Here is a 24,537-nt window from a genome sequence, read left to right as displayed (position 1 = left end):
CCGGGGGCGCGCGGGGGCGGCGGGGCCGGGCGCGCCGGTGACAGCTCCGGGCCGGCGCCGCGGCTGGCTCCCGGCCTGGCTCCCTCACACTCAACTTACTTCTTTCTGGCTCTCTGGAAAGGGGAAGCGCCATCTTTGCGAGGCCGGCCCCGAGGTCTTTTGTCTGCGGCTGCGGGGCTCGGGGCCGGGGCTCCGGGCTCCTCGGGGGGGGGTGGCGGCGGCTGCGGCTGCTCCGCGCTCTTGTCCTCCTCCGACGACATCCTAGTCACCAGGAAAGACACATGGATCCCGGTCCTCCTCCTGGGGGGCTCCTCCCGCCGCCGCCGCCGCCGCCGCCGCGGCCGCCGCCGCCGCTGCTGCTCGGGTTCCTCCTCCCCGGCTCAGCCTCTCGCATTTCCCGCAGCCCCGGGAGCAGCAGCAGGTACCGGGAGAGGCGGCAACATGGAGCGAGCAGGACACGCACTCACACACATACGCGCGAGCGCGCGCACCTCGGCGCGCAGGGGCCGGGCGGGGGGCGGCGGGCGGGGCGCGGCGGGCAGGCGGGCGGGAGGGAGGGGCCGGACCGGGGCGGGGAGGTGCGGGCGGGGCGGGCGGGCGGCCCTCGGGCGGTGCGGGTGTGGGTGCGGGCGCGGGTGCCGGGCGGGTGCGGGGCGGGCGGCGCCGAGCTGGGCGGGGCTACTGAGGGGGCACGAAGGGCGCCGGCCCTGGGGGTCTCCGCCCGCGCCCCTCCCCCAGGCCGCCCGCGGCGGGGAGGAGAAAGGGGCCGCGGCGCGGGGAGCGGCGGGCCGGCGGGCGGGGGTCGCGCCCCCCGCCGGCTGCCCCTCCCCCGCGCGGGCCGCGTCAGGCCGGGCGGCGGCGGCAGCGAAGTTTTGACAGCTGCTCCAGTTGTTGTGGGTTCCGGGCTGTGCGAGCGCCGGCCCCTCAGCGCCCGCTCCAGCCCTCCGGGCAGGGGAGGAGGAAGTTTTGCGGGTGTGCGTGTACCACACACAGACACACACACTCGACCGTGGCCGTCGCGCGAGGGCCGCGCCGGGTCTCCCAGAGCGCCCCTGCACCACAGACCTCTCAAACTCTCCGCCGTCTCGCCCACACACGGCCGCCGCGACGCCCCCGCCCCCTCCCCCACTCCGCCGGCCCCACCGCCCCCCGCTCGCCGCCGCTGCCACTCACGGGGCTCGCTCCGCGCATGCGCCGCCCGCGGACGCGCCGCCGCCGCTGACCTCACCGCCCCTCCCCCGCCCCCGCTCCCTCCTCTTCTGACGCGGCGGCCGGGCCGCGCCGCGACTCCAACTCCGGCTCCGGCTGGGGCTCCGGCTTCGGCTCGGGAGAGCGCCAAGCTGCGGATGAGCGAATCCGGGATCGGGGTCCGGGGAGTGCGCGAGGGAGAGCGAGGACGAGGCGGGCCGCGTCCGCGCTCCGCAGGCGCTCGGCCTCCGCGGACTGGCGGGCGGGTGTAGAGCTCGTCCCGCCCCGGCGCGCGGCGGGCCCGGGTTTCCCCCGCGCCCCGCGCCTCCACTCCCACCCCCATCCCCGGCGGGGCGCGGGGACCGGCCCGGAGGGGCTTCGCCGGGCGCACGTTCAGCGTTCGTTTGTTGTAATGCACGTTGGTGGAGGAAAAGAAATGGAGTGCAACTTCGTTCTACTCCAGTTCCAGGGATACTTTCGTTATTACAGCGTCGTTTTAAAAATGATCCGGAAAGGGTTTATAAAGCTGTCAGACAAAAAGAACGATGGCATTTTGAGGGATAAAGTGCTGAGAGACATAATGAACCAGTAAAACCCCGACAACTTGGTTTTAACGTTGGGTGTGTTGTGACGAAGAGACAAAAATGGAAAGACTTCTAAGCCGCCTCTTACACTACTTAAAAACGGTGAAGGAAAACTGGGGCTGCTAGGGTCCGAAATCTGACATGTGCGCTTAGGAAGGAAGGAAGGAGAGTTACAGGTGGGGAGTTCTGAGTTCCTTATTCTAACAGGGACCAACACTTGGACAATGTACTCTTCGCTGATTTCCTTCCCATTCACTAGGGGAGTGAAAAACATAGATTTGAATTGGGAAAAACTATTACGACCTATCAACCATTTGCAAAAGGATTGGGGTAAACTATCATCTTACAGGCTTAGACTCTAGGCCGGACACCCCGGGCACTTTCTGATTATGATTTCTTTCCATCTTCCCAACAGTTCTAGTGTAAGGTAAGAATAAAACGCGGTTTTTCCTGCTGTGTTGTTTGCCTTCCCTTCCCAATAGCCAGAACATAAACTCTGAACCGTATGTTTGTGTGTATTTGGGCAAACATGCACAGTTTCCAGAGCCTCTTCTGACTAAAGCATAGCTTCTTGAAAGGGCTGAAGTGAGGACCTCAATAAGACAGTCGTTTGAATCCCTTCAAGGTTTAGTTCCCGCTGGCTTTTTCAAGCTTACTAAATTTAAAATTTGAGATTGGGGAGAAGCTAGGCTGGTAAATGAAAACTATAAATTAAAAAAAAGTCTGACTATTATTATACATAGAAATACAACATATGCATGACTAATTTATGAAGTCATAAATTTATGAAGATGCATTTATGAAGTGATATAAAGTTTATTACTCACCCTTTTTCATTTTCTGTACATTACACTAAATAAAGTATACTTTCAAAAATGGGATTATCAATCCAAATGTTTATCTGTGTTCAGTACTGAAATTAGAAGAGTCATTTCCAACTGTGTGTTTCATATGCACAAAATTCCACATCAGGACAATTTACTTCAGTATACTCGTCAGCACTTGGGAGAATTTAAGGACCAGAATGTGCAAACTGCAAGTCACTCCTGCTGGAGACAAGTTCTTAAAGGAAACAACTAGGGACTGGGAACAGAAAAGTGGGTAGAATAAATGGAAGGGTAGAAATAGAAGTTTGTGCAGTGTTACTTCTTGAAGGATAAAAGATGATGAAGGTAAACCCAGCCTTAAATCTCCATTCCTTCGGCTACTGTGAGCAGACAAGTAGTTGGGAGCTGTTTTAAAAGGACAGATAGGAGGCTTATCAGCGTGAAGTTATTGCGGGCAGAGCAAACAAAATACAACCCAGGATGCAGAGGAAGTATTCAAGGAATACTTATTCAACTTAAATAAAGGTCTTTCAAAGGTTTTTCCATCTCTGTCATCCAAATTACACAGCTCTGAGACCACAGTGGCAAAAAATCCAGGAGGCAGATAGCTGAAGTAGGTTCCTCAAAATTATAAAACCAGAAAGACAACGAGCATCTGGAAGGACCAAGTGCAAAAAAAAAATAGAATGTCTACCTTCTAATAAGTACATGTTAAATAGGCACTTTAAAAATATGGTAGACATGCACCAAAGTGTTAACAGCAATCATCTCTAGAGGGTTGGATTACAAGGGACTTTCACTTTCTATATTACATTTTTCTATAATACATCAATCTTTCAGAGCACATGTAGTATAATCATAAACATGTATTAAATGTTTAAAATGTGAGTGGGAGTAAGGGTTGTTATCCTCAAAAAAGAAAAAGCAACATCTCATGACACTGTAAGCAAAGCAGATTCTCAAAGTGTCTAGCATACAAATGACAATGAATAAAAATTCATGGTACAGTAGACATTCTTCCTAATTGAAGGCCTAGAAAATGTAATTGATGTCTTTCTTGAGAGAGCAGTCTTTATCACTTTGTTTTAGTGAACATGAAAGTATTTATAAGGCTTTCCCAGAGATTCACTACTAAATGGTATCCCTCTCCTTGTTTTCCCATAGTCTTAAATTCCTCAGGGTTTTTTAGGAACCAAACTTTTACAATTGTGTGAAAAGACCGCTCAAAACGTAAATGCTAGATCTTATAAGATTTGTGTTCATATTTTTACTGTTAAAATTGCACTTTAAAAAGTTGCAGTCATAGGCTATCATTTTTTGTCCTTTATTTTTCAGTAAAAAAAATGTTTTTAGGGCTTCCCTGGTGGCGCAGTGGTTGAGAGTCGGCCTGCCGATGCAGGGGATGCGGGTTCGTGTCCCGGTAAGGGAAGATCCCACATGCCGCGGAGCAGCTGGGCCCATGAGCCATGGCTGCTGAGCCTGCGCGTCCTGAGCCTGTGCTCTGCAACAGGAGAGGCCACAACAGTGAGAGGCCGGTGTACTGCAAAAAAAAAAAAAAAAAAAAAAGTTTTAAAAAGAATTTCAACCACTTAAAATTAGTTCATATTTAGTCCATAGTGCATTTTTAGCTTTATAAATTCATATTGCTTTACATAAGTTATTTCAGTAATGCATACCATGTACCTGTGTGATAGAAAAAGGAAGAATCTGAGAAGGAAATAAAACAATCACCTTCAAAACTAATTTGTGTATAAGAGTATGAGGCATATGTAAATGTTCTACAGCACGTTTTATAGAGACATGAATCTTGCCCTGCAGGGGTCTATACTTTAAACCTGGCACTACTGAACAAGATAAACACAAAAAAGGCAATCAAGCAACTGAAAAATAAACATGGAAAAACACACAGGGACTTCCCTGGTGGCGTAGTGGTTGGGAGTCCGCCTGTCAATGCAGGGTACACGGGTTCAATCCCTGGTCCGGGAAGATCCCACATGCCGCAGAGCAACTGGGCCTGTGCACCACAACTACTGAGCCTGCACTCTAGAGCCCGCGAGCCACAACTACTGAACCCACATGCCTAGAGCCCATGCTCCGCAACAAGAGAAGCCACCGCAGTGAGAAGCTCACGCACCGCAACGAAGAGCAGCCCCGCTTGCTGCAACTAGAGAAAGCCTGTGCGCAGCAACAAAGACCCAACGCAGCCAAAAAAATAAAAATAAGAAAAACATACAAATAGAAAGATTAAATATTTACATCTACTGTGTAGAAGACCACAGTTTTTTAAAAAATGCATCTGGGAGTTTGGGGGGAAGGGCAGGGGTGGGAGAAGGCAGCAGACAGCCCTAGAAAAATGGTACAGATGAATCGGTTTGCAGGGCAGAAATAGAGACACAGATGTAGAGAACAAACATATGGACACCAAGGGGGAAAAGTGGCAGGGGGGGTGGTGTGGGATGAATTGGGAGATTGGGATTGCCATGTATACACTAATATGTATAAAATAGATACCTAATAAGAACCTGCTGTATAAAATAAAATAAAATAAAATAAAATTTAAATAATAAACAAAAATTTTTTAATGCATCTGGGAGTCTGGGGGTAAGGGCAAGGGTGGGATAAGGCAGCAGACAGCCCCCCTCTTCAGACACACACACACACACACACACACACACACACACTTCATTAGGTTCCTTCCTTCATTAATATACAAAGACTACTGTATTGGGTTCCTATAGCTGCTGCAAAAAGCTACTCCAAACAGGCAGTTTAAAACAATAGAAATGTATTCTCTTACAGTCCTGGTGGCTAATAGTCCAAAATCAAGGTATCGGCAGGGCTGGCCCCTCGTGGTGGGCTCTGGGAGAGAATCTGTCCCAGGCCTCGCTCAGCTTCAGGTGGTCGCCCGTGTTCCTGGGCATTTCTGCGCTTGCAGGTGCATCCCTCCAGCCTGCCCCCACCATTACATGGCCACCTTCCCTGTGTGTCTATTCCTCACACACGATGTTCTCCCGGGGTGTGTGTGTGTGTGTGTGTGTGTGTGTGTGTGTGTGTGTGTGTGTGTGTGTGTGTGTGTCTTCCCTTCTTGTAAGGACACCAGCCATATTGGATTAATGGTCCACCCTACTCCAGTATGACTCATCTTAATTAATCACATCCACAACAATCCTATTTCCAAATAAGGTCACACTCCGAGGTTCCAGGAAGAGTATGAATATTGGGGGGCACTATTCAACCCAATACAACCACCAAACCGTCTATATTGATGCCTACCCACCTTAGCAGATCAAAATCATGTTGTTAGAAATTTTTATATGCATTAACTGCATGCAAACTCTTCCTGGCACACGCACACACACACACAAATTATTTACATTTATTTTACATCTAATCAATTTATCCAAAGAATAAATAAAATCAATGTGAATTTAACAATGATAGTGTCCACATAGTAAAAAAGTAAAATTGAGATTTAGTAGCTCGTTGGTTAGTTTGATCTTTGTAGAGGTACCTCTACAAAATTTCAGTCCAAACTTTACCGTTGGCGGACTTCCCCAGCAGTCCAGTGGTTAAGACTCCACACTTCCACTGCAGGGGGCACAGGTTTGATCCCTGATTGGGGAACTAAGATCCTACATGCCTTGCACAACACGACCAAAACAAGAACCAAAACAAAATTTACTGTTTGGGGTGTTATGAACTGACTGCCTTTAAGGGTGCAAGGCAATAACTGGATCCTCACCTTCCCCTGTGCTGTGTAGTCACACAGGTAAGGATTTCACAACAGAAAATTATCTACTTTTACAATGGAAATGGAACTTACAGTCCCATGCATCACCCTTCAGGTTGAATTGTAAATTGGCATGGCTCACTAGGTCCTGGAGAGTCCCTGCTACCCTCCAGCCAAAGTTCTCCTCTCCTTTCCACCACACCATGAGCTCCAGCCTTCAGGAGGTGAGCCACAAACCTCCCCAGGCTGTCCCAACCCCTCCCACCCGCCAGCCCTTTGCACCTGGCCAATCCCACTTCTTGCTTTTATTTCCCCTTCAGCTCTCTTCAGACTTCACCTCACCCTGACCACCGTTCGTCCCATGATGAAGGTTGTGTGTCCCCCTGGATGCTTCTACAATACCTGTGCTTTCCCCATCACAGCTCTCATGCCCTGTAATGAATTGCCCACTTAACTGTCTGTATCCCAGCCTAAGCCCACTGGAGACACTAGCTGTCTGCCTTATCCACCTTCTATCCCTATTACTCAGCAGTGGCTCAACAGAGATGTGGAAGAAGTGAAATAAATGGCAAAATGTACGTTACTTTCAAGAAAAAGAGCTAAGATGATCCCTTACAGGAGTCTACTTGCAAAAAGAAACTGTAACTTTATAGACAAGGTATACGTGAATACTTTGCTACATTTTGTGTTGTTATATTTTACTTTTCTATAAGGGAACAGGCAAGTCCTCTTTGCCCCCTACAACCAACGTTTGTTATATGACACTCCTCTCAGTGTTACATGGAGGATCAAGCCTTTTCTAATGGAGTCTCTAAAATCAAAAGAGGTCAAGGACTTCTCTGGTGGCACAGCGGTTGAGAGTCCGCCTGCCAATGCAGGGGACACGGGTTCGTGCCCCGGTCCGGGAAGATCCCACATGCTGCGGAGCGGCTGGGCCCGTGAGCCATGGCCACTGAGCCTGCGCGTCCGGAGCCTGTGCTCTGCAACAGGAGAGGCCATAAGAGTGAGAGGCCCCCGTACCGCAAAAAAAAAAAAAAAGAGAGAGATCAAAATAGTTGTCCACGGGGACTTCCCTGGCGGTCCAGTGGTTAGGACTCTGCGCTTCCACTGCAGGGGTCACAGGTTCGATGCCTGGTCGGTGAACTAAGATCCTGCATGCCACAAGGTTCAGCCAAAAAAAAAAAACAGTTGTCCACGGTCTTCAGACAACATAATACCTCCTCAGAAACATTCGTCAGCCAAGATAACATTAAGGGAAAATTATTACAGACAAGCATATACAATATTATCATATAACTCACGTATGTAAAACTGTGTAAATCCACAAGTTATATATGCATATGTGTGTAAAGTAATAAAATTCATCAAAATATAAACAATGACTGTCTCTGGGCTGGGATTCCAAATGACATTTACTTTCTTTGTATTTTTTTCTTTTAAGTTGTATAATGAATATCATTTTTACAAAAGCAATCAAGTTGTTTTGCAAAGAAAAAGTTTTTTCTCCAAATTTATTTTTTTTTACGTATATATTTGTTTATGGCTGCGTTGGGTCTTCGTTGCTGCGCACGGGCTTTCTCTAGCTGTGGCGAGCAGGAGCTACTCTTCGTTGCGGTGTGCGGGCCTCTCACTGTGGTGCCTTCTCTTGTTGCGGAGCACGGGCTCTAGGCGCACGGGCTTCAGTAGTTGTGGCTTGTGGGCTCTAGAGCGCAGGCTCAGTAGTTGTGGCGCACGGGCTCTAGAGCGCAGGCTCAGTAGTTGTGGCGCACGGGCTTAGCTGCTCCGCGGCATGTGGGATCTTCCTGGACCAGGGCTCGAACCCATGTCCCCTGCATTGGCAGGTGGATTCTTAACCACTGCACCACCAGGGAAGCCCCAATTTATCTCCTTTTCAGCCTTAATTGTATTTAACTTTCACTGTGACATTCTTTTCCTTTTCTTTCTCACTATCTTCTTGTCTGTGGAAATATTAAAACAATGATGGAATTCATGCCCCCTGCAGTGGGAGTGTGGAGTCTTAACCACTGGACCACCAGGGAAGTGGGGACCAGGGACCAGGGAAGTCCCTCCCCTAATCTTAATATTTTCATCACTTCCTGCTGGTGCTCTGCCCAACACCTAAGGAAGCTGTACTCACTTGGTACCAATCTCTTTCCCTCACTGGTCTCACGTTCCTGCCATCTTTGTGACCACTGAAACAGAGTAGATGCTAAATATTTGTTAAACTAAAAAAGAAGCAATCGTTACTCCAGTAGGTGCCATATGAGGACAGGAGGAGCAAGAGAAGGAAGGAAGGAAGGAGGGAGGGAGGGAGGATGCAAGGAGGGAGGATGGAAGGAGGGAGCTCAAATTCTAAGGGCTGAGGGTGAGAGCGGGAGGGCCCCAGCCCCACTCACTCTGGTTTGCTGCCTTCCTGGTCACTTTCACTCCTCTGTGTCCATGTCTATTACTCTGTCTGCAGGCGGTCAGCCTCTTTCCCTCCCTTGTCTTGACCCACCTTTGCCAGCTCAGTGTCATCACCGTCATTGGGAAGAGTTGTCCCACACTGTGCAGCCTCACACATCTGCAACCGGAAAGACAAACAGACCAGCAGATACCTTAAGGAACCTGATGAGCAGCACAAACGGATAAGGTGGCCAAAGAGGCCGAGGCATACGGGTAACCAAACGTGGCTAGGATTACAGAGCACTGCATGAGAAAGTAAACAAAACAATTTCCCTCTCAAAACACAAAAAAGACCCAGAGACCAAACAAACAAACAACGGGAGGCACAGCTTCACCAGGAATTTGAAGTGGGTGGGTTTCCACCTGGTTTCCTCTTCCGTCTCTGAAGTTTAAATGAAACTCTGGGGCCCCGGGTACGCGTGTCCCCCCTCTGGGGTACAACCGGGCCTGACTTCCGCCTGCCCCAGGGCCTCCCAACTCATGGTCCATCCTTCTGTGACCTCATTCCCTGCCCTGGTTCCATGTGCCACTTGTGACTTAATCAAGATCAGATCTGTTTCAGCTACCAAGCCCCAGGGGCCCCAAGGGCCCCGTTCCTTTTCAGCCCAGTCTGGGGGTGCTTTTAGGGCTCAGCCTCAGCAGACCATTCTTGCGCCCGGGCCCAGAGCGCCGGCTTCTCCAAGCACCAGTTGATGGGTGTTTGGCTGCTTCTCCCACGGACCGCTCGAGGGGCTTCAGAGATCTCCTCCCGGGGCGCCTCGCTGCTGTTCTAGCGCCTGTCTGCGGCCGGGTGGGCCCCCGCGGGCGATTGACGGCAGAGCCCCTTCGGCGCCTGAGCTGCCCGAACGGCTGGTGACGGCGGCGGCCGAGGAGAAAAACCCGCTGAGCAGCTTGGCCGCAGCGCACACCTTGGCCAGAGTCCTGCGGCCCTGCTACGGCCCCCAGGCGCGGCAGAGCTCCTGGTCACCGCCAAACGAGAAACCGTGGTCACAGGGTACGGCACGGCCATCCTCCGGGTGCTGGAGCTGGAGCACCCCGCCGCCCGGCTGCTGCGGTTGGCGGCGCAGAGCGGCGACGGCGTGGCCTTCGTGGTGCCCCTGGCTCAGGCCCTGCTGGCGCAGGCCGAGCACCTGCTGCGGGAGGCCTAGGCCGCGGCGGCCGCCGAGACGCTGGCCCTGCTGCCGTCCATGGCCATCCGGGCGCTGGGGCCTCTGGAGGACCCGTTCGGGGCCCTGCACTCGGTGACGAACACGCACAGGCTGTGGCTGACTGACGGCTTGACCAAGATGGTGGCGCATGCGTGCTGGGCCACCCGGGAGCCGGACGGCGGCTTCCAGCCGGAGCGCGTGCGCGTGTGTGCGCTGCCCCGGGGCGCGGCTGGAGGACTCGTGCCTGCTCCCTGGCCTGGCCCTGCCCGGCAAGCCCTGCGGCCAGGTGGCCATGGTGATGAGCGGCACCAGGGTGGCTCTGATGGCCTGCGCCTTCGGCCTGCCAGCCCCATTGCCCCGGCCACGGCTCGTCTCTCTAGTCCTGACGACCTGACCGAGTTCAGGAAGGGCAGCGAGAGGCTGATAGAAAAGCAGGTGGCCCAGCTGGCAGCCGCGGCTATTAACGTGGTGGTGGTTTGGGGGAAAATTGACAAGGAGACCCTAACGCATAATGACAGGTGCGGCCTCATGGTGATTCAGGTGAAGTCCCGGCGGGAGATGGTGTACCTGAGCGAGGTGTTTGGCACACCTGTGATGCCTTATCTGCTTCCTCCACTGGTGCCAAGGAAGTGTCAGAGGGTGTACGGGCAGGAGCTGGGAGAAGGTTTGGCTGTGGTAATTGAGTGGGAAACTCCAGGCACCCCTGCCCTCACCATGGTGCTCAGGGAGGCCACCGGTGAGGGGCTACGGGGTGCAGAGTAGGCTGCCTACCAGGGCATTGATGCCTGTTTCCAGTTATGCCAGGATCCCAGACTGCTTCCAGGAGCTGGGGCCACAGAGATGGCTCTGGCGAAAATGCTCTCAGAGAAAGGAACCAAACTGGAAGGGCCTAGTGGTCCCACCTTCCTGGCATTTGCCCAGGCCCTGCAGTTTCTTCCTGAAACCCTGGCAGAGAAGGCAGGCTTAGCCGTCTCAGACGTGATGGCAGAAATGAACGGAGCTCACCAAGCTGGGAACTTCCTGATAGGAGTGGAGGTCGAAGGGATAATAAGTGCGGCCCAGGAAGAGGTGTGGGACACCCTAATAGCCAAAGCCCAAGGACTTCGAGCCGTGCCTGACGTGGTACTACAGCTCCTGACTGGCCATGACATTGTAGTAGCCAAGAAAAGTCCCACACCTCACCGGGACCTGAAACCTGAACCTAAGAAGGCAAAAGATCGCCCATACCCTGTGAAAAAAAGGAGTCCTTGGAACAAATAAGTGGCAACATCCTCAACAAAATGGGGTTGCCAAGGAGGGCATCGCCACCCCAAAAATGAACATTGCCTTGTATTGCCTCCACGTTTGCTCCTATTTGAGTCCATTTCTTTAGATAAAAACAACATCACCATTAAAGTCCTTTCCATTGATTTACTTCCTTTCAGATTCTTGGCTTTTTTCATTTCCTGTTTCTCTCTATCAGATTCTGTTCTTTCCTCCAGGATTCAATTCTATTAAAGATTTTTAAATTGAGTACCTGAATTTTGGGGATGCAAGAAAGGGTAGGTATCTCTTCCCAACTGTTTGAGTATTCCTGCATAAATTCTAAATTTCTAGAATTTCTGTCTAAATGTCACTTTAGCAATCTGAGAACCTCAGTTTCAGCTTAAAGGAGTGGCCGCTCATTCCTGTTGTGATTATTTCAAAAAAGGGAATGTTATTTTAAGGCAAAAAATCAATATAAAGGAGGAAAATGAGCTGGCAGGCAGAAATATATTTTTTAAAAAGCACCCTTGGCATATATAACAAAAGATAAGAACACACACCTTAGAACCGCACTACAGTTCCAGTGTAGGTGAGGAGTGCTGGGGAGCACCTAGCACCAGGTTATCCTGGCCAGGCTGTGATTATGCCCAGATACTCCTGGGCAGTAAAGAGAAGTTGAGCAGAGCTGGGAACATGTTACCCAAAACCTTTCCCACTTAACCATCCAAGTTACTCTGCCTCTGGGAAAAGAGCTGAACGTAGGGACAGAACTGAGGTGATGGGAAGCTGCAGTCTCTTAGAATCAAAACAAAGAAGCTTAAGCATTTGGAGAGAGAACCAGACTCAAGAAACAATTGTCTTATAGCAGGCATTATTAGCTGCAACAACGCAAAACAAATTGGCAAAGATTCTTTGAAACCCAGAAGTGAAATCCTGAGAAGTTGTTAGGATGGCAGATGAAAATGTATAGAACTATACTCGTTATTACTAACTTATACTAACAAGTTATATCTATACAACATCCTTGACGTGTCTTTCCTTGTTGTGTCTTCATCGTTATATTTTAGCGAATATAACGAAGTGCTGTCATATTTCTCCCCTGCCCTCAGGTTCCGCATTGTTCTCATAGACTCAAATTCCATAGTGATGATGATAGAGATAGGTAACTTTTTAAAGCAGTTCAAATGCACTTTGTCTTCATTTTATTTAATCATCAAAACAAACTTATGAGAAAGAAGCTTGTTATCCCTCAGTTGCAGGAGACACAATTGAGCTTCAGAGAAATTAATTGGCCAAATGTACACAGTAAATAGAAGAGGAAAACCCATTCTCTTATTCATTACTTTACTGCCCCAAATTCCTCTGTTGTGATGTTTTCAGAGATATAACCCCTATGATTATGAAGAAAGTATGTCTCAAAATGTAAATTTAAAATTTACAATTAGCGTTTTGTTTTTTGTTTTTTGTTTTTGACCGCACCGCACAGCATGCAGAATCTTAGCTCCCTGACCAGGGATCAAACCCGTGCCCCCTGAATTGGGAGCATGGAGTCTTAACCACTGGACTGCCAGGGAAGTCCCTACAATTCGTGTTTTTTAAATTAGACAAAAAGGCATGTTCACTTTGCAAGATAAAATAAGTAAATAAAAACAGCTCTTACAGAGAACATTTTAGTTATAGATCCAAGACATAAGAAGGCCAAACATGTAACTTAGTATCTTTTAAGTGCCCTAAATTTGATATACGAGTGATTTTTTTGATAACGGGAGAAATCATACTGTAACATTACCATCTCCTTTTCCCCTAGACATACAGATACACACACACACACACACACACACACACACACACACATATATATACACACACACAAGTTAAAATTAGCAAGGACAGCCTTACAAGTGATGAAGAAATATATGGCAGATACAAATTTAACTGGCTTATGCTGAGGGCTTTAAAGGTAAAAACATCTAACCCCAATTTGAAACCTAAAGACCCAGAGAATTCAGGCATCTCATGGGAAAGCTGGCAAGATCCTAGAGCCTGTGCTAAGGAGGCCCCTGAATCACCCTGGTTCCCATCTGTCCATGACTAGCTGGCCAGCTCTTCAATGCTGTAAACTGCAAAGTATCCTTCAGACAAATCTGCTTCCCCTTCTTGTTATCTAAAGAGCTTTAGGACTTCCCCGGTGGTACACTGGTTAAGACTCCGTGCTTCCAGTGCAGGGTCAGGGAAGTTCTGCCATGCCATGCAGTGCGGCCAAAAAATAGAAAATAAAGAGCATTAGCTGCTCCAGAAGAGAAAGAAACGTCATACAATGGTTAAGTTGACTACCGTGGGCAGCTAGCAGACACAGCTTGGGGAAGAGGACCAGAAGGGAGAGCTCAGTATGAGCTGAAAGTGTTTGGGTCTTTTTAGCATCAGTTGAGGGTCATCTCCAACCCTAAAGCCTGCCTTCTAAACCCTTGCTACTTAGCAGTGACCCCTGAAGCAGCGGCACTGGCATCATTTGGGAGCATGTTAGACATGCAGAATCTCAGCCGCCCCCAGCCCCTCAACAACCTACTTTGTCAGAATTTGCACTTTAACAAGATCCCCAGGTAACTGGGGTGCATATTAAAGTTTGAGAAGCACTGATGTAAGCTACACTCCCAGTTAGCTCTATCTTGATTATGCCTTGAAATCAAGTATACTCTAAACATCATATTTAAGCATTCTAAGTGTCAAAATGTCTGAATCGGACGTAAAGTTGTGTCCTTTCTCCTACTGACTATGGAGAAATTGACCAGAATTTGACCTCAATTTTACCAGGTCTGTCTGGATTCTGCTTCCAAGGTTCCAGCATCAAGCTCTCCTAGGATGCAGGGTCTCGAGTTCTCCAAGGGCCCAAGGACTTGGCTACATCTTTTTCTTCCAAGATGTGCTGTCTTCAGCTCCAGAAGCAGCTGAATTTCAAAAACAACAATTTCGGGAGCACATTCTCTATGAAACTTGAAGCCGGTGGACTTGTCTGTTCTTCTATCCCCAAACCTTCCAATTTAGTGACATTGTGTTGTGGGGTTCTGAGTTGACCCAGCAAGCAGAGAGCAAAGAAATAGGATCAGGAGAAAACCGGGACTGAAAACAAGAACTTCTGAGTCCTGGGGGGTGAAGAAGATGGTGGCTGGCCTGGGTGGGGAAGACTGGGGCTGAGTTGGGAGAACTACCCCATACTTCTGGGCACCTGTGAGCACAGACCCAAGACTGGGACCTACACAAATCCTGGAGTCCTGAAGGGACGAAAGTCATTGCTTCCAAACTGTGAAAAGAAGATTGCAACAAGAAAGAGCTGTCAGTAGTCTGTTCCAATCCTTTGTCTATTTCTGGACCTTTTCCCAAGAGGCCTTTCTCAAGAGATCCCCTTACAGCAGGAGCTCTGCTTTCTAGGCCTACAAGTCGAAATCCCTTTAGTGCAGAGGCCAAAGGATAGAGAAAGCTAAGACTCAAGAGAGAAAACAGAAGACTTCCAAACTGGGACATCTGAATGGGAGGAAAAGGGAAGATTGGGGCTCAGGGACTCAACCATTTCTTTTGCGAATGAACGAAACTAGTTTAAGAAGACTTGCTTGTACCCCTGTCAGCTGGACTGACGTAAATACACATGTTTGTAGCCCCAGGCCCCTCCCATTTCTGCCTGAGCCTTTCTGGAATAGAGACCAACTCTGGATGATGCTTCACCATGATGTGAGTGGCGTGGCATTGTTAAGTATTTACTGATGGGCTACTTCCCACTGATTTATTGAAAACTTCCCCTTGTACTCAGTTTCCTTGTTAAGGTAACTACCCCAGGGAACGTTGTCCCCAAAGTGCTAAAATGCTAAAAGCTGCAGTAGACACAGAAACCCAGAATCTCTGAGATTCCAGAAGTAGCTGAGTCAACTTTTCTCCCAAAATATCAACCTCCCCTCCCACCAAGCTGAAGATCCCCTTCCTAACTGGGGAGTGGGGGGAGAGGAAGATGGTTGGGGGAGAATGAGAGACATGCCGGCAGGATCTGAGAGGGGCTCTGCTCACCTCCTCATGGGCTCTAAGGAGTGAGATGAGGAAAAAGGCAGTAGAATCTCCAGGAAAGTTTGAGGGTCTGAAAACAAAGGAGAGTCTCTGCTTCTGGTCTGCAACCTGGAGCCGCCAAGCAGTGCCAACAGGATGGAGCAGAAATGACAGTACGGGAGGGGCAGGGAAGAAAGGGCTCTCCAGGGAGAGCAGGCAGGTCTCCCTGTGCCTCAGGAGGAGATTAAGAATTGACTTGGCTGGGGGACTTCCCTGGTGGTCCAATGGTTAAGAATCTGTCTTCCAATGCAGGGGACGCGGGTTCGATCCCTGGTCTGAGATCTAAGCCTGCGTGCCGCAACTACTGAGCCCCTGCGCCACAACTAGAGAGAAAGCCCGCGTGCCACAATGAAGAGCCCACGTACCACAACAAAAGACCCCACGTGCTGCAACTAAGAATAATGCAGCCAAAAATAAAATAAATTTTAAAAAAGGAACTGACTTGGCTGATCGACAGATGAATGGATAAGAAAGATGTGGTGTGTATATATATATATATATATATATATATATATATATATATATAAAATGGAATATTACTCAGCCATAGAAAAGAATAAAATAATGCCATTCATGGCCACATGGATGGACCTAGAGATTATCATACTAAGTGAAGTAAGCCGAAAAGAGAAAGACAAATACCACATGATATTACTTATATGTGGAAACTAAAATATGATGCAAATGAACTTATCTATGAAACAGAAACAAACCCACAGACATACAGAACAGACTTGTGGTTGCTGAAGGGGAGGGGAGGTGGGGGAGGGATGGACTGGGAGTTTGGGATTAGCAGATGCAAACTATCATATATAGAATGGATAGACAACAAGGTCCTACTGTATAGCACAGGGAATTTATATTCAAGATCCCGTGGTAACCATAATGGAAAAGAATATATATATGTGTAACTGAATCATTTTGCTGTACAGCAGAAATTAACACAACATTGTAAATCAATCATACTTCAATAAAATACATTTTTTAAAAAATTGACTTGATTTTAGTCTGGACTGATCAAGAAAAACCATGAAGGGACTAAATTTACCTGGAATTAACTAAATTAAATTCTACCATCAGGCAGAAAGGGAGCTGGAAAAAGAAATTTTAAGATCATTTAATTATAGAAATACATACTTCGAACACCTTGACGTTTGGGACTTGAGAATTCAAACTTTCTACAAATGTAAAGACTGAATGAGGAATTTGGACACTCCAGCACATGTCACTAACAGAGCTTGCCATTGATTACTGCAGAGCTAAGTAAGAGAGAGTAGAGGCTGGTTAGCAAAACAACGGCAATCTTTCTGTACTGCAGCACAGATTTGAGATGCAGTTTTATTCATTATACAGGTTAAAAACAAAATCATGGCTCTCTATAAGTTTTCTTCTAATTCACTGAATGCATCAGAAAGGAGAGGTGGATCCTGGTGAGTTTAGGCCAGATATGCCTCTCTAAACGTCACTGAATGCACAACGGAAAACATTTTCACATCCGGATCATTATGAATTTTTAAAAACATCTTAACCCCCGTGTACTCTGCCTCCTTTGCCCACTGACTCCAGAACCTAGCACTGCAGAGGGCCTCAGTGTGGCTGCTTACCTCCCGGGAAGCACCCGAGCTCTGGACAAGCACCCCTGCTCCACCCCTACCCCCAGAAGCGATGAGATCTGTCAGCCAGCCTCAGTCTTCCTTGCATAGATGCCAAATACTCTGTGCTTCACATTGTATTCCTACATTCATTTTGATCTAAAACCTCCTATTTCAATTTTATTAATGTAATTTGTTGACAAAAGGGGTAATAATCCATTGCAATATTGTTTCACGTGAAAAATAGTTTCCAAAATGACTTGCAATTTTTTTTACTAGAGTTTTTTTTTATATTTACATATTTGGTTGCACGGGGTCTCAGTTGCGGCAGGAGGGCTCCTTAGTTGCAGGTCCAGGGCTCCTTAGTTGTGGCATGCGGGCTCCCTAGTTGCGGCACATGGGCTCCTTAGTTGTGGCATGTGAACTCTTAGTTGCGGCATGAATGTGGGATCTAGTTCCCTGACCAGGGATCGAACCTGGGCCCCCTGCACTGGGAGCGTGGAGTCTTATCCACTGCGCCACCAGGGAAGTCCCTAGATTTTAATTTGAGAAAAATCTACACATGCCTTAATTCATGAAACTAAATAGAAAACGTTTCAAAATACACCCAGATGTTACTGAAATTTAGTCTTTTTTTATTGAGATATAATTGACATATAATATTGTATTAGTTTTAGGTATACAACATAATGATTTGACATATGTATATATTGTGAAATGATCACAATTACTTAACATGTATCTCCACACATAGTTACAAATTTTTTTTTCTTGTGATGAGAACTTTTAAGATCTACTCCCTCGGTAAACTTCAAATACACAATATTGTCAACTAGAGTCACCACGCTATACACTACATCCCAGGACTTATGTATCTGGTAACTGGAAGTTTGTACCTTTTGACCCCCTTCACCCATTTTGCCCACTCTCCACATGTACCCCCAATATCTCCACCTCTGGCAACTGATAATCTGTTCTCTGTATATTTGAGTTAGTTTGTCTTTTGTTGTTGTTCCACATATAAGTGGATCATATACTATTTGTCTTTCTCTGTCTGACTTATTCCACTTAGCGTAATGCCTTCAAGGTCCATCCACATTGTTGCAAGTGGCAGGGTTTCCTTCTATTTCATGGCTGAGTAATATTCCACTGTGTATATATACCACCTTTTCTTTATCCATTCATCCATTGAGGGACTCTTAGGTTGTTTCCATGTCTTGGCTATTGTGAATAATGCTGCAATGAACATGGGGGTGTAGACCTGTTTTTGAGATAGTGATTAAGCTTTCTTCTGATAAATACCCACAAGTTGAATTGCTGGATCATAAGGCAGTTCTATTTTTAATTTTTTGAGGACCCTCCATACTGTTCTCCATAGTGGCTGCACCAATTTACATTCCCACCAACAGTGCAGAAGTGTTCCCTTTTGTCCACACCCTCAGAAACACTTACTTCTGTCTTTTTGATAATAGCCAGGTAACAGACAGGTGTGAGGTGATAGCCCATTAGGGTTTCGATTTACATTTCTCTGATGATTAGTGATGCTGAGCACCTTTTCATGTACCTGTGGGCGTTTGTATATCTTTGAAAAAATGTCTCTTCCTCTCCCCATTTTTAATTGGACTCTTCGTTTGTTTTTGCTATTGAGTTGTATGAGCTCTTCACTGAAATTTAGTCTTTACTCAGATGTTCAGCATCACACCACACAGGTACACCCATAGAGATGGATATGCTAATGCCACAGTCAGAAATTCAGTTTTCCTGTTTCTGTGTAAATTTTTATTTTGCCCTATGCTATTATAGGCACTAAGTAGTAGAGAATGAGAATATCATCAATGATTTGAAATATAGAAATAGTAATGCAATAAATATTGTTGTTGTTGTTTTTGGCTGTGCTGCGTGGCTTGCAGGATCTCAAGTTCCCTGAGCAGGGACGGAAGCCCGGCCACAGCAGTGAAAGCCCAGAATCCTAACCACTAGGCCACCAGGGAACTCCCAGTAATGCAATATTTATTCAGAGAAAATATTCCTATGTGCCTTTTTGTTACATTTTTACTCCATTTTCTATTATATTACAAATTCATTAGGTATAATTGATTTTCTCCTCCCTCCCACATTTTATTTTCTGTGTTGTTTTTTCACTGGCTTATTTCAAACCCCTAATTGTATATTTCTCATCCATTTCTTTATTTCTTTGCCCACGGGTTCTACTTTTCCATCAATTCCTATGGGCTCCCATTACAACGAGTAATTAATCTTCTTTGCCTTTTATTTCATCTCTGGCTTCTTGAAATGCCTGCTCAACCTTGTTCTTTTCCATCTTTTCCATCTTGGGTAAGTTTTCTTTTGTCTGTCTGTTTGTCCGTTTGTTTGTTTCCTGGGAGTTTCAGAAAGATAATTCCCTATTTTCTCCCCAAGATCTGGATTTCCTATTCATAAATTAAATTTCTCTTCTTTCATTTTTCTCCACTCTCTACTGATCTCTTCAGCTTTTTACTTTCATAAAGTTTTTCCTCTACTGAACTCTCCTAAACTCTTATGTTGAACTTATCCAAATAATCCAAATAACAGGTTTCTAGAAGTGCTGAGAGTTTAAAATTTCCTCTCATTCTGCACAGTAAACAGTGGAGAGTTCTAGAAGTAAATGTAGCTGTTTATATTTCAAGTAATAGTGGGGTACGGTTGGATTTATTATGGCAATTTGAACGTTTATTAAGTGCTAACTCAGTGTTAAGAACTACCCTGATACCAGGATTTAACTCGGCCAACACTCGCCATTTAGAAGTATTAGAAAGTAGATGGAAGACAGCTAGGAAAGACCAGGGTCACGTGCTTCCACTGCTGCGGCCACCTACACCGTGACACTTGGTAGCTGATCAGCGTACTGAGCGAAGGAATGAATGAAGCTGTTTTGAAGCTTCAGGGGATGGTGTGGGACCCCAATCTCATCTCCTGTTGCAGCAGGGAGAGTAACTGACTGAGTGCCTCGGCGAGCGACCTTCCTTGGAATCCACCACCAGGATCCTCAGAAGGGAACTTGTGCTCCAGCACTCTGGCCCGTCTGGCCAAAGCCATCTCAGAGCAGCATTGCAAGCGGAGACCTGCCCATCCACTCTGCCTGCTCTGCCTCCCCTTCCCAGAGGTCAGATCTCCCTGCCTCTTCCAACTCTCTTCCTTTCTTCCCTCATAGATAGTTCCTCCCATCAGTCTCCTGCATGACAGTCCTATCTCGGCATCAATTTTGCAGAGGAGCTGAACTACAGAAATATAAGATTACCCTGAAATCTAGATTTGTCCTCCTAAGTGAGTGACCCTCCTCTCCTGAAAAGTCATTCAAGGAGAGAGAACTTCAATTTATAACCAACTACCTCACCCAACCTCCCACCCTTAGAGCCACGCCCTACACCAGTCCCCAAGGATATAACAGGGCCTCGCCTTACACCTTCCCCACCTCACCTAACACACACACACACACACACACACACACACACACACCTTCCTCTTTTGCAAGCGTTATTTATTTCTTTGAGCCAAGTAAGCTTATCCTTTGAATGTATTCTCCCTTTCTCCTCTTATTAAGGCATTGTTACTATATTAATGATGAAAATAAAATGCTTTGCATAAGAACAGCATTTTTGTTCTGAGCCCTTTGTAGAAACATTACCTCATTTGATCCACATAATAACTGAGACGAGCCGGGACCAGTATTATCCGCCCTACTTCACAGACGAAGAAACCGAGACCCAGACTAATCTCTGGGGGTGTCAGTTTCCAAGTCTGTCCAGTGAAGACTTGAACCCTATGGCCTCTAAGTACTCCTCCACTTCTAAAATGGTACCACTTCCATAATTTGTCTAAAGTTACAAAGCTAGTGGTTAGCGCTGGATTAGGGATCTGAGATGAATGCCTTCGGGTGCCAGGCGAACTCCCCCACACCACCTTGTCTTTGCTGACCACAGCGATGGCTAACACTTATGAGCTGGCCCTGTGCTAACTCCTCACAGGTGCACTGCTGAATACCTACTCGGCGCCCCACCCCCTCAGTACCCCCTATCTAAAAGGAGGTAGATTTCAGTTCCACACACACTTATCAGGAGCCGACCCCACCCTCATTCTAAGGATATGCTCTGGTTGGCTGGTAGGTTTAACCTGATCAAGGCTTTCCATTCTCCTGGCCAGAGTTACTGGTCTAGGGCTGGGCCCGGGCCCAGGCGGTCCAAGCAGGGTGAACTGGAGGATTCTGGCCTGGAACACATGACAGGAAGTGCACTCTCTCCTATTGAACATAAATTAGGAAAGCACTGGCTTTACTGCACCAGCAGCCTCTTCATGCCCCAGGGGGAAGCCGCAGGATTCTTCTTTGGGCTGATAGTTTCCAGCAGCTGAAACCTATGAGATGTCTACATCTCTAAAACTATAAGCAAACAACAGAGGCAAAGACCAATGAAGTCACTGAGAACCAGGGAGTTACTAGATTGGGCCAGACTCATAGCACCTGCTTGGGGCGGTTAGGACTAGATTTCACCTCTCCAACTACTGACCTGGGGTTCTCTGCGCCTCAGAAAGTAGAGGATGTGCCCCTGTGCAGGGGTCCAGACAGAGGGCTCACTGCTGAATGGAACCCCAGCAGTATGTCTGAGGGGGGAAGGGGAAACTGGAAGGGGCTTCCACCTATTCTGCTTTCCCGCCTAAGGTAGAACCCATGACAGGGCCCCAGCTGAGTGTGATGGCAACATGGAACGGAGACTCCTTAAGGAGAAGGCGCTGCCAGCCAAGTATGTGCCCACCTGGGGTCAGGGAGAGGGCAAGGCGGTGTCAACATGCTGTGACAGCTGGAGAAGAGGTGGGCAAATGGGTAGCCTTGGGGCAACAGGCCTTGTTTCTCACTCTCCTTCTCAAAGAACAGCCAGATACAAAGCACACAAAGAAACACAGAATAATTACCAAGAGAATAGCTATCTTTCCAACTCACTTACCTGTAGGTGCGTCTATACAATTCTGGCGGAACCAGACGTGAAGGACAGTTTGGCAAGTTCACTTGATCACAGCTAATGTACCATTCATATTTATTCATCAAGGATGTACTGAGTGCCTACTTTGTGCCCTGGAGATAAAGCTCTGAAAAGACACAGAAAAGGCACCTGTGTCCAGGAGCTCACTCTTAATGGTGGCGGGGAGGTGAAGGGGAACAGAACAGAACAAGTAAACAAGATGATTTCAGACCGTGCTCATGCTCTGAAGGAAACAACAGGGTGAAATGACAGTGAGTAATTGTTTAGGCTGGAGGGGTCCTACTTTAGATTCAGGGTCAGAAATGCCTCCTGGGGGGACATGGGCTAAGCCACGTGAAAAGTCTGAAGAACAGCTGATCCAGACAGGTCAGGAAACAGCAGCAAGTGCAAAGGCCCTGTGGCAAGAAGCACTTGGTGGTCATTGTGCAGTGACCAGAGGCTGGAAAGCCAGGATCCTCTAAGGCAGAACCTTGGAGGTCACTGCAGGAGCTTTGTAAAGACCCCCTGTGACAGGTGGGAATGTGGCTGGAAGCACCGGTCTGCCATTCTCCCGCGGATACTGAGGCATGATGAGTCTCCTGATGGGCCTCTGGAGTCTGACCTGGGTCTAAGTTTGTGATCGCCCTCTTTAATAACCTTGGGAAAGCTATTGGAGTTTCCCATTTGAATAATCAAGGATTTCTCCTGTTTGTAGCCAAAAGACTTGTGTGGGGATTTGCTCCAACCCTCAGCTTTATCAGACAGTTCATCCTTACGGTCAAAAGCAGTCATTTACAAAACTGGCAAAAATTAAACAAACACACACACCCCAAACGGTTATAGTAACAATACTGTATAAACAACCGATATAAGAGTAGCTTCCCCAGGAAAAAACTCATTACGTTGCTGCGCTAGTCAAGTTTGTCATTCGTCTCACAAGGTCCTTTAAGAACTCAATCTTGATCCCAGGGCTGGGTTTATCTGGGCGTTCCAGTTCATTTTCCGTTTCAAAAACGCAAAGCAATAACCATATTAACGTTGATATTTATCTTGTTTATCCCTGACTCTCCCTGTTACGCTGAGTTCAGGGGGACGGCGCGGGGGGGAAAGAGGGGATGGAGAAGGGGGGAGGAGAAAGGGGACGCGATGAAGACCTTACGGATTGGACACCGGGAGGAAACCTGCAGAAGGCAGCGATTTCAGGGAAGAAAGGAAAATGCGAAGTGACGCAAGGAGGAGGAAAGGGGCGGAGGAAAGGAGCAGGAGGGAGAGCGCGGGCAGCGCTGGACGCGGAGCCCCAGGGTAGGCGGGGCAAGGGGCGCGGGGTGCCCCCGGGCTCGGGACTCAGGCTCCCTGAGCGACGGAAGCAGGGCGGGGAGAGAGACGTAGGGGAGACAGTAAATACTGGGAGAGGAGAAGAGGCGAGGGACAAGAGCGAGACTTGTGAAGGCGGTCTCCCCGACTGAGGACGACCGCAGCCACCGCGAGCCGAGGGGCCTGCCAGGGCTCGGTTCCCCGAGAGGGGCCGCGGAGGGGCGGGGCGGCGGGCGTGAGGCCAATGGGAGAACGAACCGGGGAGGACCGGGGCGGGGTGGCGGGCGTGAGGCCAATGGGAGGATGAGTCGGTGCGGGGGTGGGCCACCAGGCAGCTCGAGGGCCAATGGGAGGGGAGCAGGGGAAGGGCTCTGGGCGACTCTAGGCCAATGGGAACCCGAGCCAGGGGCGAAGGCGGAGCGCCAGGCGGCGTAAGGGCCAATGGGAGGCTGAGCCGGGGAGCGCGGGCGCCCGTCCGGCCCAGCGCCGGGGGAGAGGGACCCGGGAGGCGGTGGGGGCGGGGTGCGGGGCTGACAACCTGTCAAATCCACTTTGGGACGAACTAGGTCACGCGCCTCCCGGAGCCAGGGCACCCCCGCCCCGCGAGGTCCGGCTGCTTCCTCTTCCTGCCGGCGATGGGGGCGGGGCGGGCGGCAGGGACACCTGCCTCCCCGGCCCCACGGCCGCTCGCCGCTCCCTGACGGCCGGGCCCACCGCGGCTGCGCAGTTGAAAATGTGTTGTCTCCCGAGCGGCCCTTCAAAGTTGAGAACTCCCATAGCCCCGGCCCTCCTCATGCCGCTGGATCGAGGGGCAGTGGGCGCGTCCCCGCAGGCCCGCGTTTGCGGAAGCGGGACGGCCGCGCACTACTTGGCGCGGAAGGACCCGAGGGCGGCGGAGGGATCCCGCGCTCGCCGACCCACGGCAGTCTGGGCCCCACGGCGTACGGCTGGCAGCTGAGCCGCGGCGAAGCGTGGGCGGTTACCCGTCCGGCCCCGACGGGGCCCGCCGAGTAGAGCTGGGGCGGTAGCCCTGTCGCGCCGCGGCCCTTGGTCCCCGTCACCTGTTTTCACCGGGACGGGACCCGGCCTCCCTCGCCGGGAGGCGGGCGGGCCGAGGAGGGCGCTTTGTGTCCCGGCGGCGGGACGGGTGGCGGGGGACGCGCTGTTCCCCCGTCCCTGCCCTGTTCGTCGTTTAGACACTGCTCCTGGCTTAAGCTGGGCACGTAGTTGTCGGATTGTTTCCAGGCGAATGAAATGAAATAAAAGCCTCAATTAGAAGTCAGCATTCATCCAGGTCCGGGGTTATAAATTTGCTCCAGCATCATCATGTAGGATTTATGCCCGTGTAGTTCTCCTGCTTAGACCATAAGTCCACTTCTCTTCA

At 49.0% G+C, this 24,537-nt stretch overlaps 3 protein-coding genes across 7 annotated transcripts in view; 1 reads left to right on the top strand and 2 right to left on the bottom strand.

The window, feature by feature from the left end:
* Positions 1-526, bottom strand: part of KMT2C (lysine methyltransferase 2C) — a 293,409-nt gene extending 292,883 nt beyond the window's left edge. For all 5 annotated transcript variants that reach the window (XM_027101436.1, XM_027101438.1, XM_027101443.1 and 2 more), the window contains exon 1: positions 100-526. In XM_027101436.1, coding sequence (XP_026957237.1) covers positions 100-260 — 161 coding nt within the window. In that variant the 5' untranslated portion in view covers positions 261-526. The remainder of the gene's footprint in view (positions 1-99) is intronic.
* A 1,074-nt stretch (positions 527-1,600) lies between these two features.
* CCT8L2 (chaperonin containing TCP1 subunit 8 like 2) lies at positions 1,601-12,294 on the top strand. The gene is given in 5 exon segments (XM_027102743.1): positions 1,601-1,776; positions 9,548-9,726; positions 9,729-10,138; positions 10,140-10,257; positions 10,260-12,294. Coding segments are annotated over 5 exon segments (1,806 nt in total). The 3' UTR covers positions 11,183-12,294.
* LOC113618513 (proline-rich protein HaeIII subfamily 1-like) lies at positions 8,120-24,443 on the bottom strand. The gene is made up of 4 exons (XM_027102742.1): positions 24,438-24,443; positions 24,022-24,214; positions 21,825-23,943; positions 8,120-8,892 (listed from the first exon to the last, which is right to left on the bottom strand). Exons 1-3 carry the CDS (start codon positions 24,441-24,443, stop codon positions 23,039-23,041), a joined length of 1,104 nt encoding a protein of 367 aa, XP_026958543.1. The 3' UTR covers positions 8,120-8,892; positions 21,825-23,038.
* Between the last annotated feature and the right edge of the window lie 94 nt (positions 24,444-24,537).

The sequence above is a fragment of the Aethalodelphis obliquidens genome, unplaced genomic scaffold, assembly GCF_003676395.1.
Source record: "Aethalodelphis obliquidens isolate GAN/ISIS:26980383/991018 unplaced genomic scaffold, ASM367639v1 scaffold5, whole genome shotgun sequence".
Taxonomy (NCBI): Eukaryota; Metazoa; Chordata; class Mammalia; order Artiodactyla; family Delphinidae; genus Aethalodelphis; species Aethalodelphis obliquidens.
Note: the sequence above shows the minus strand (reverse complement) of the source record. Positions and strands in the feature narration are given on the sequence as shown.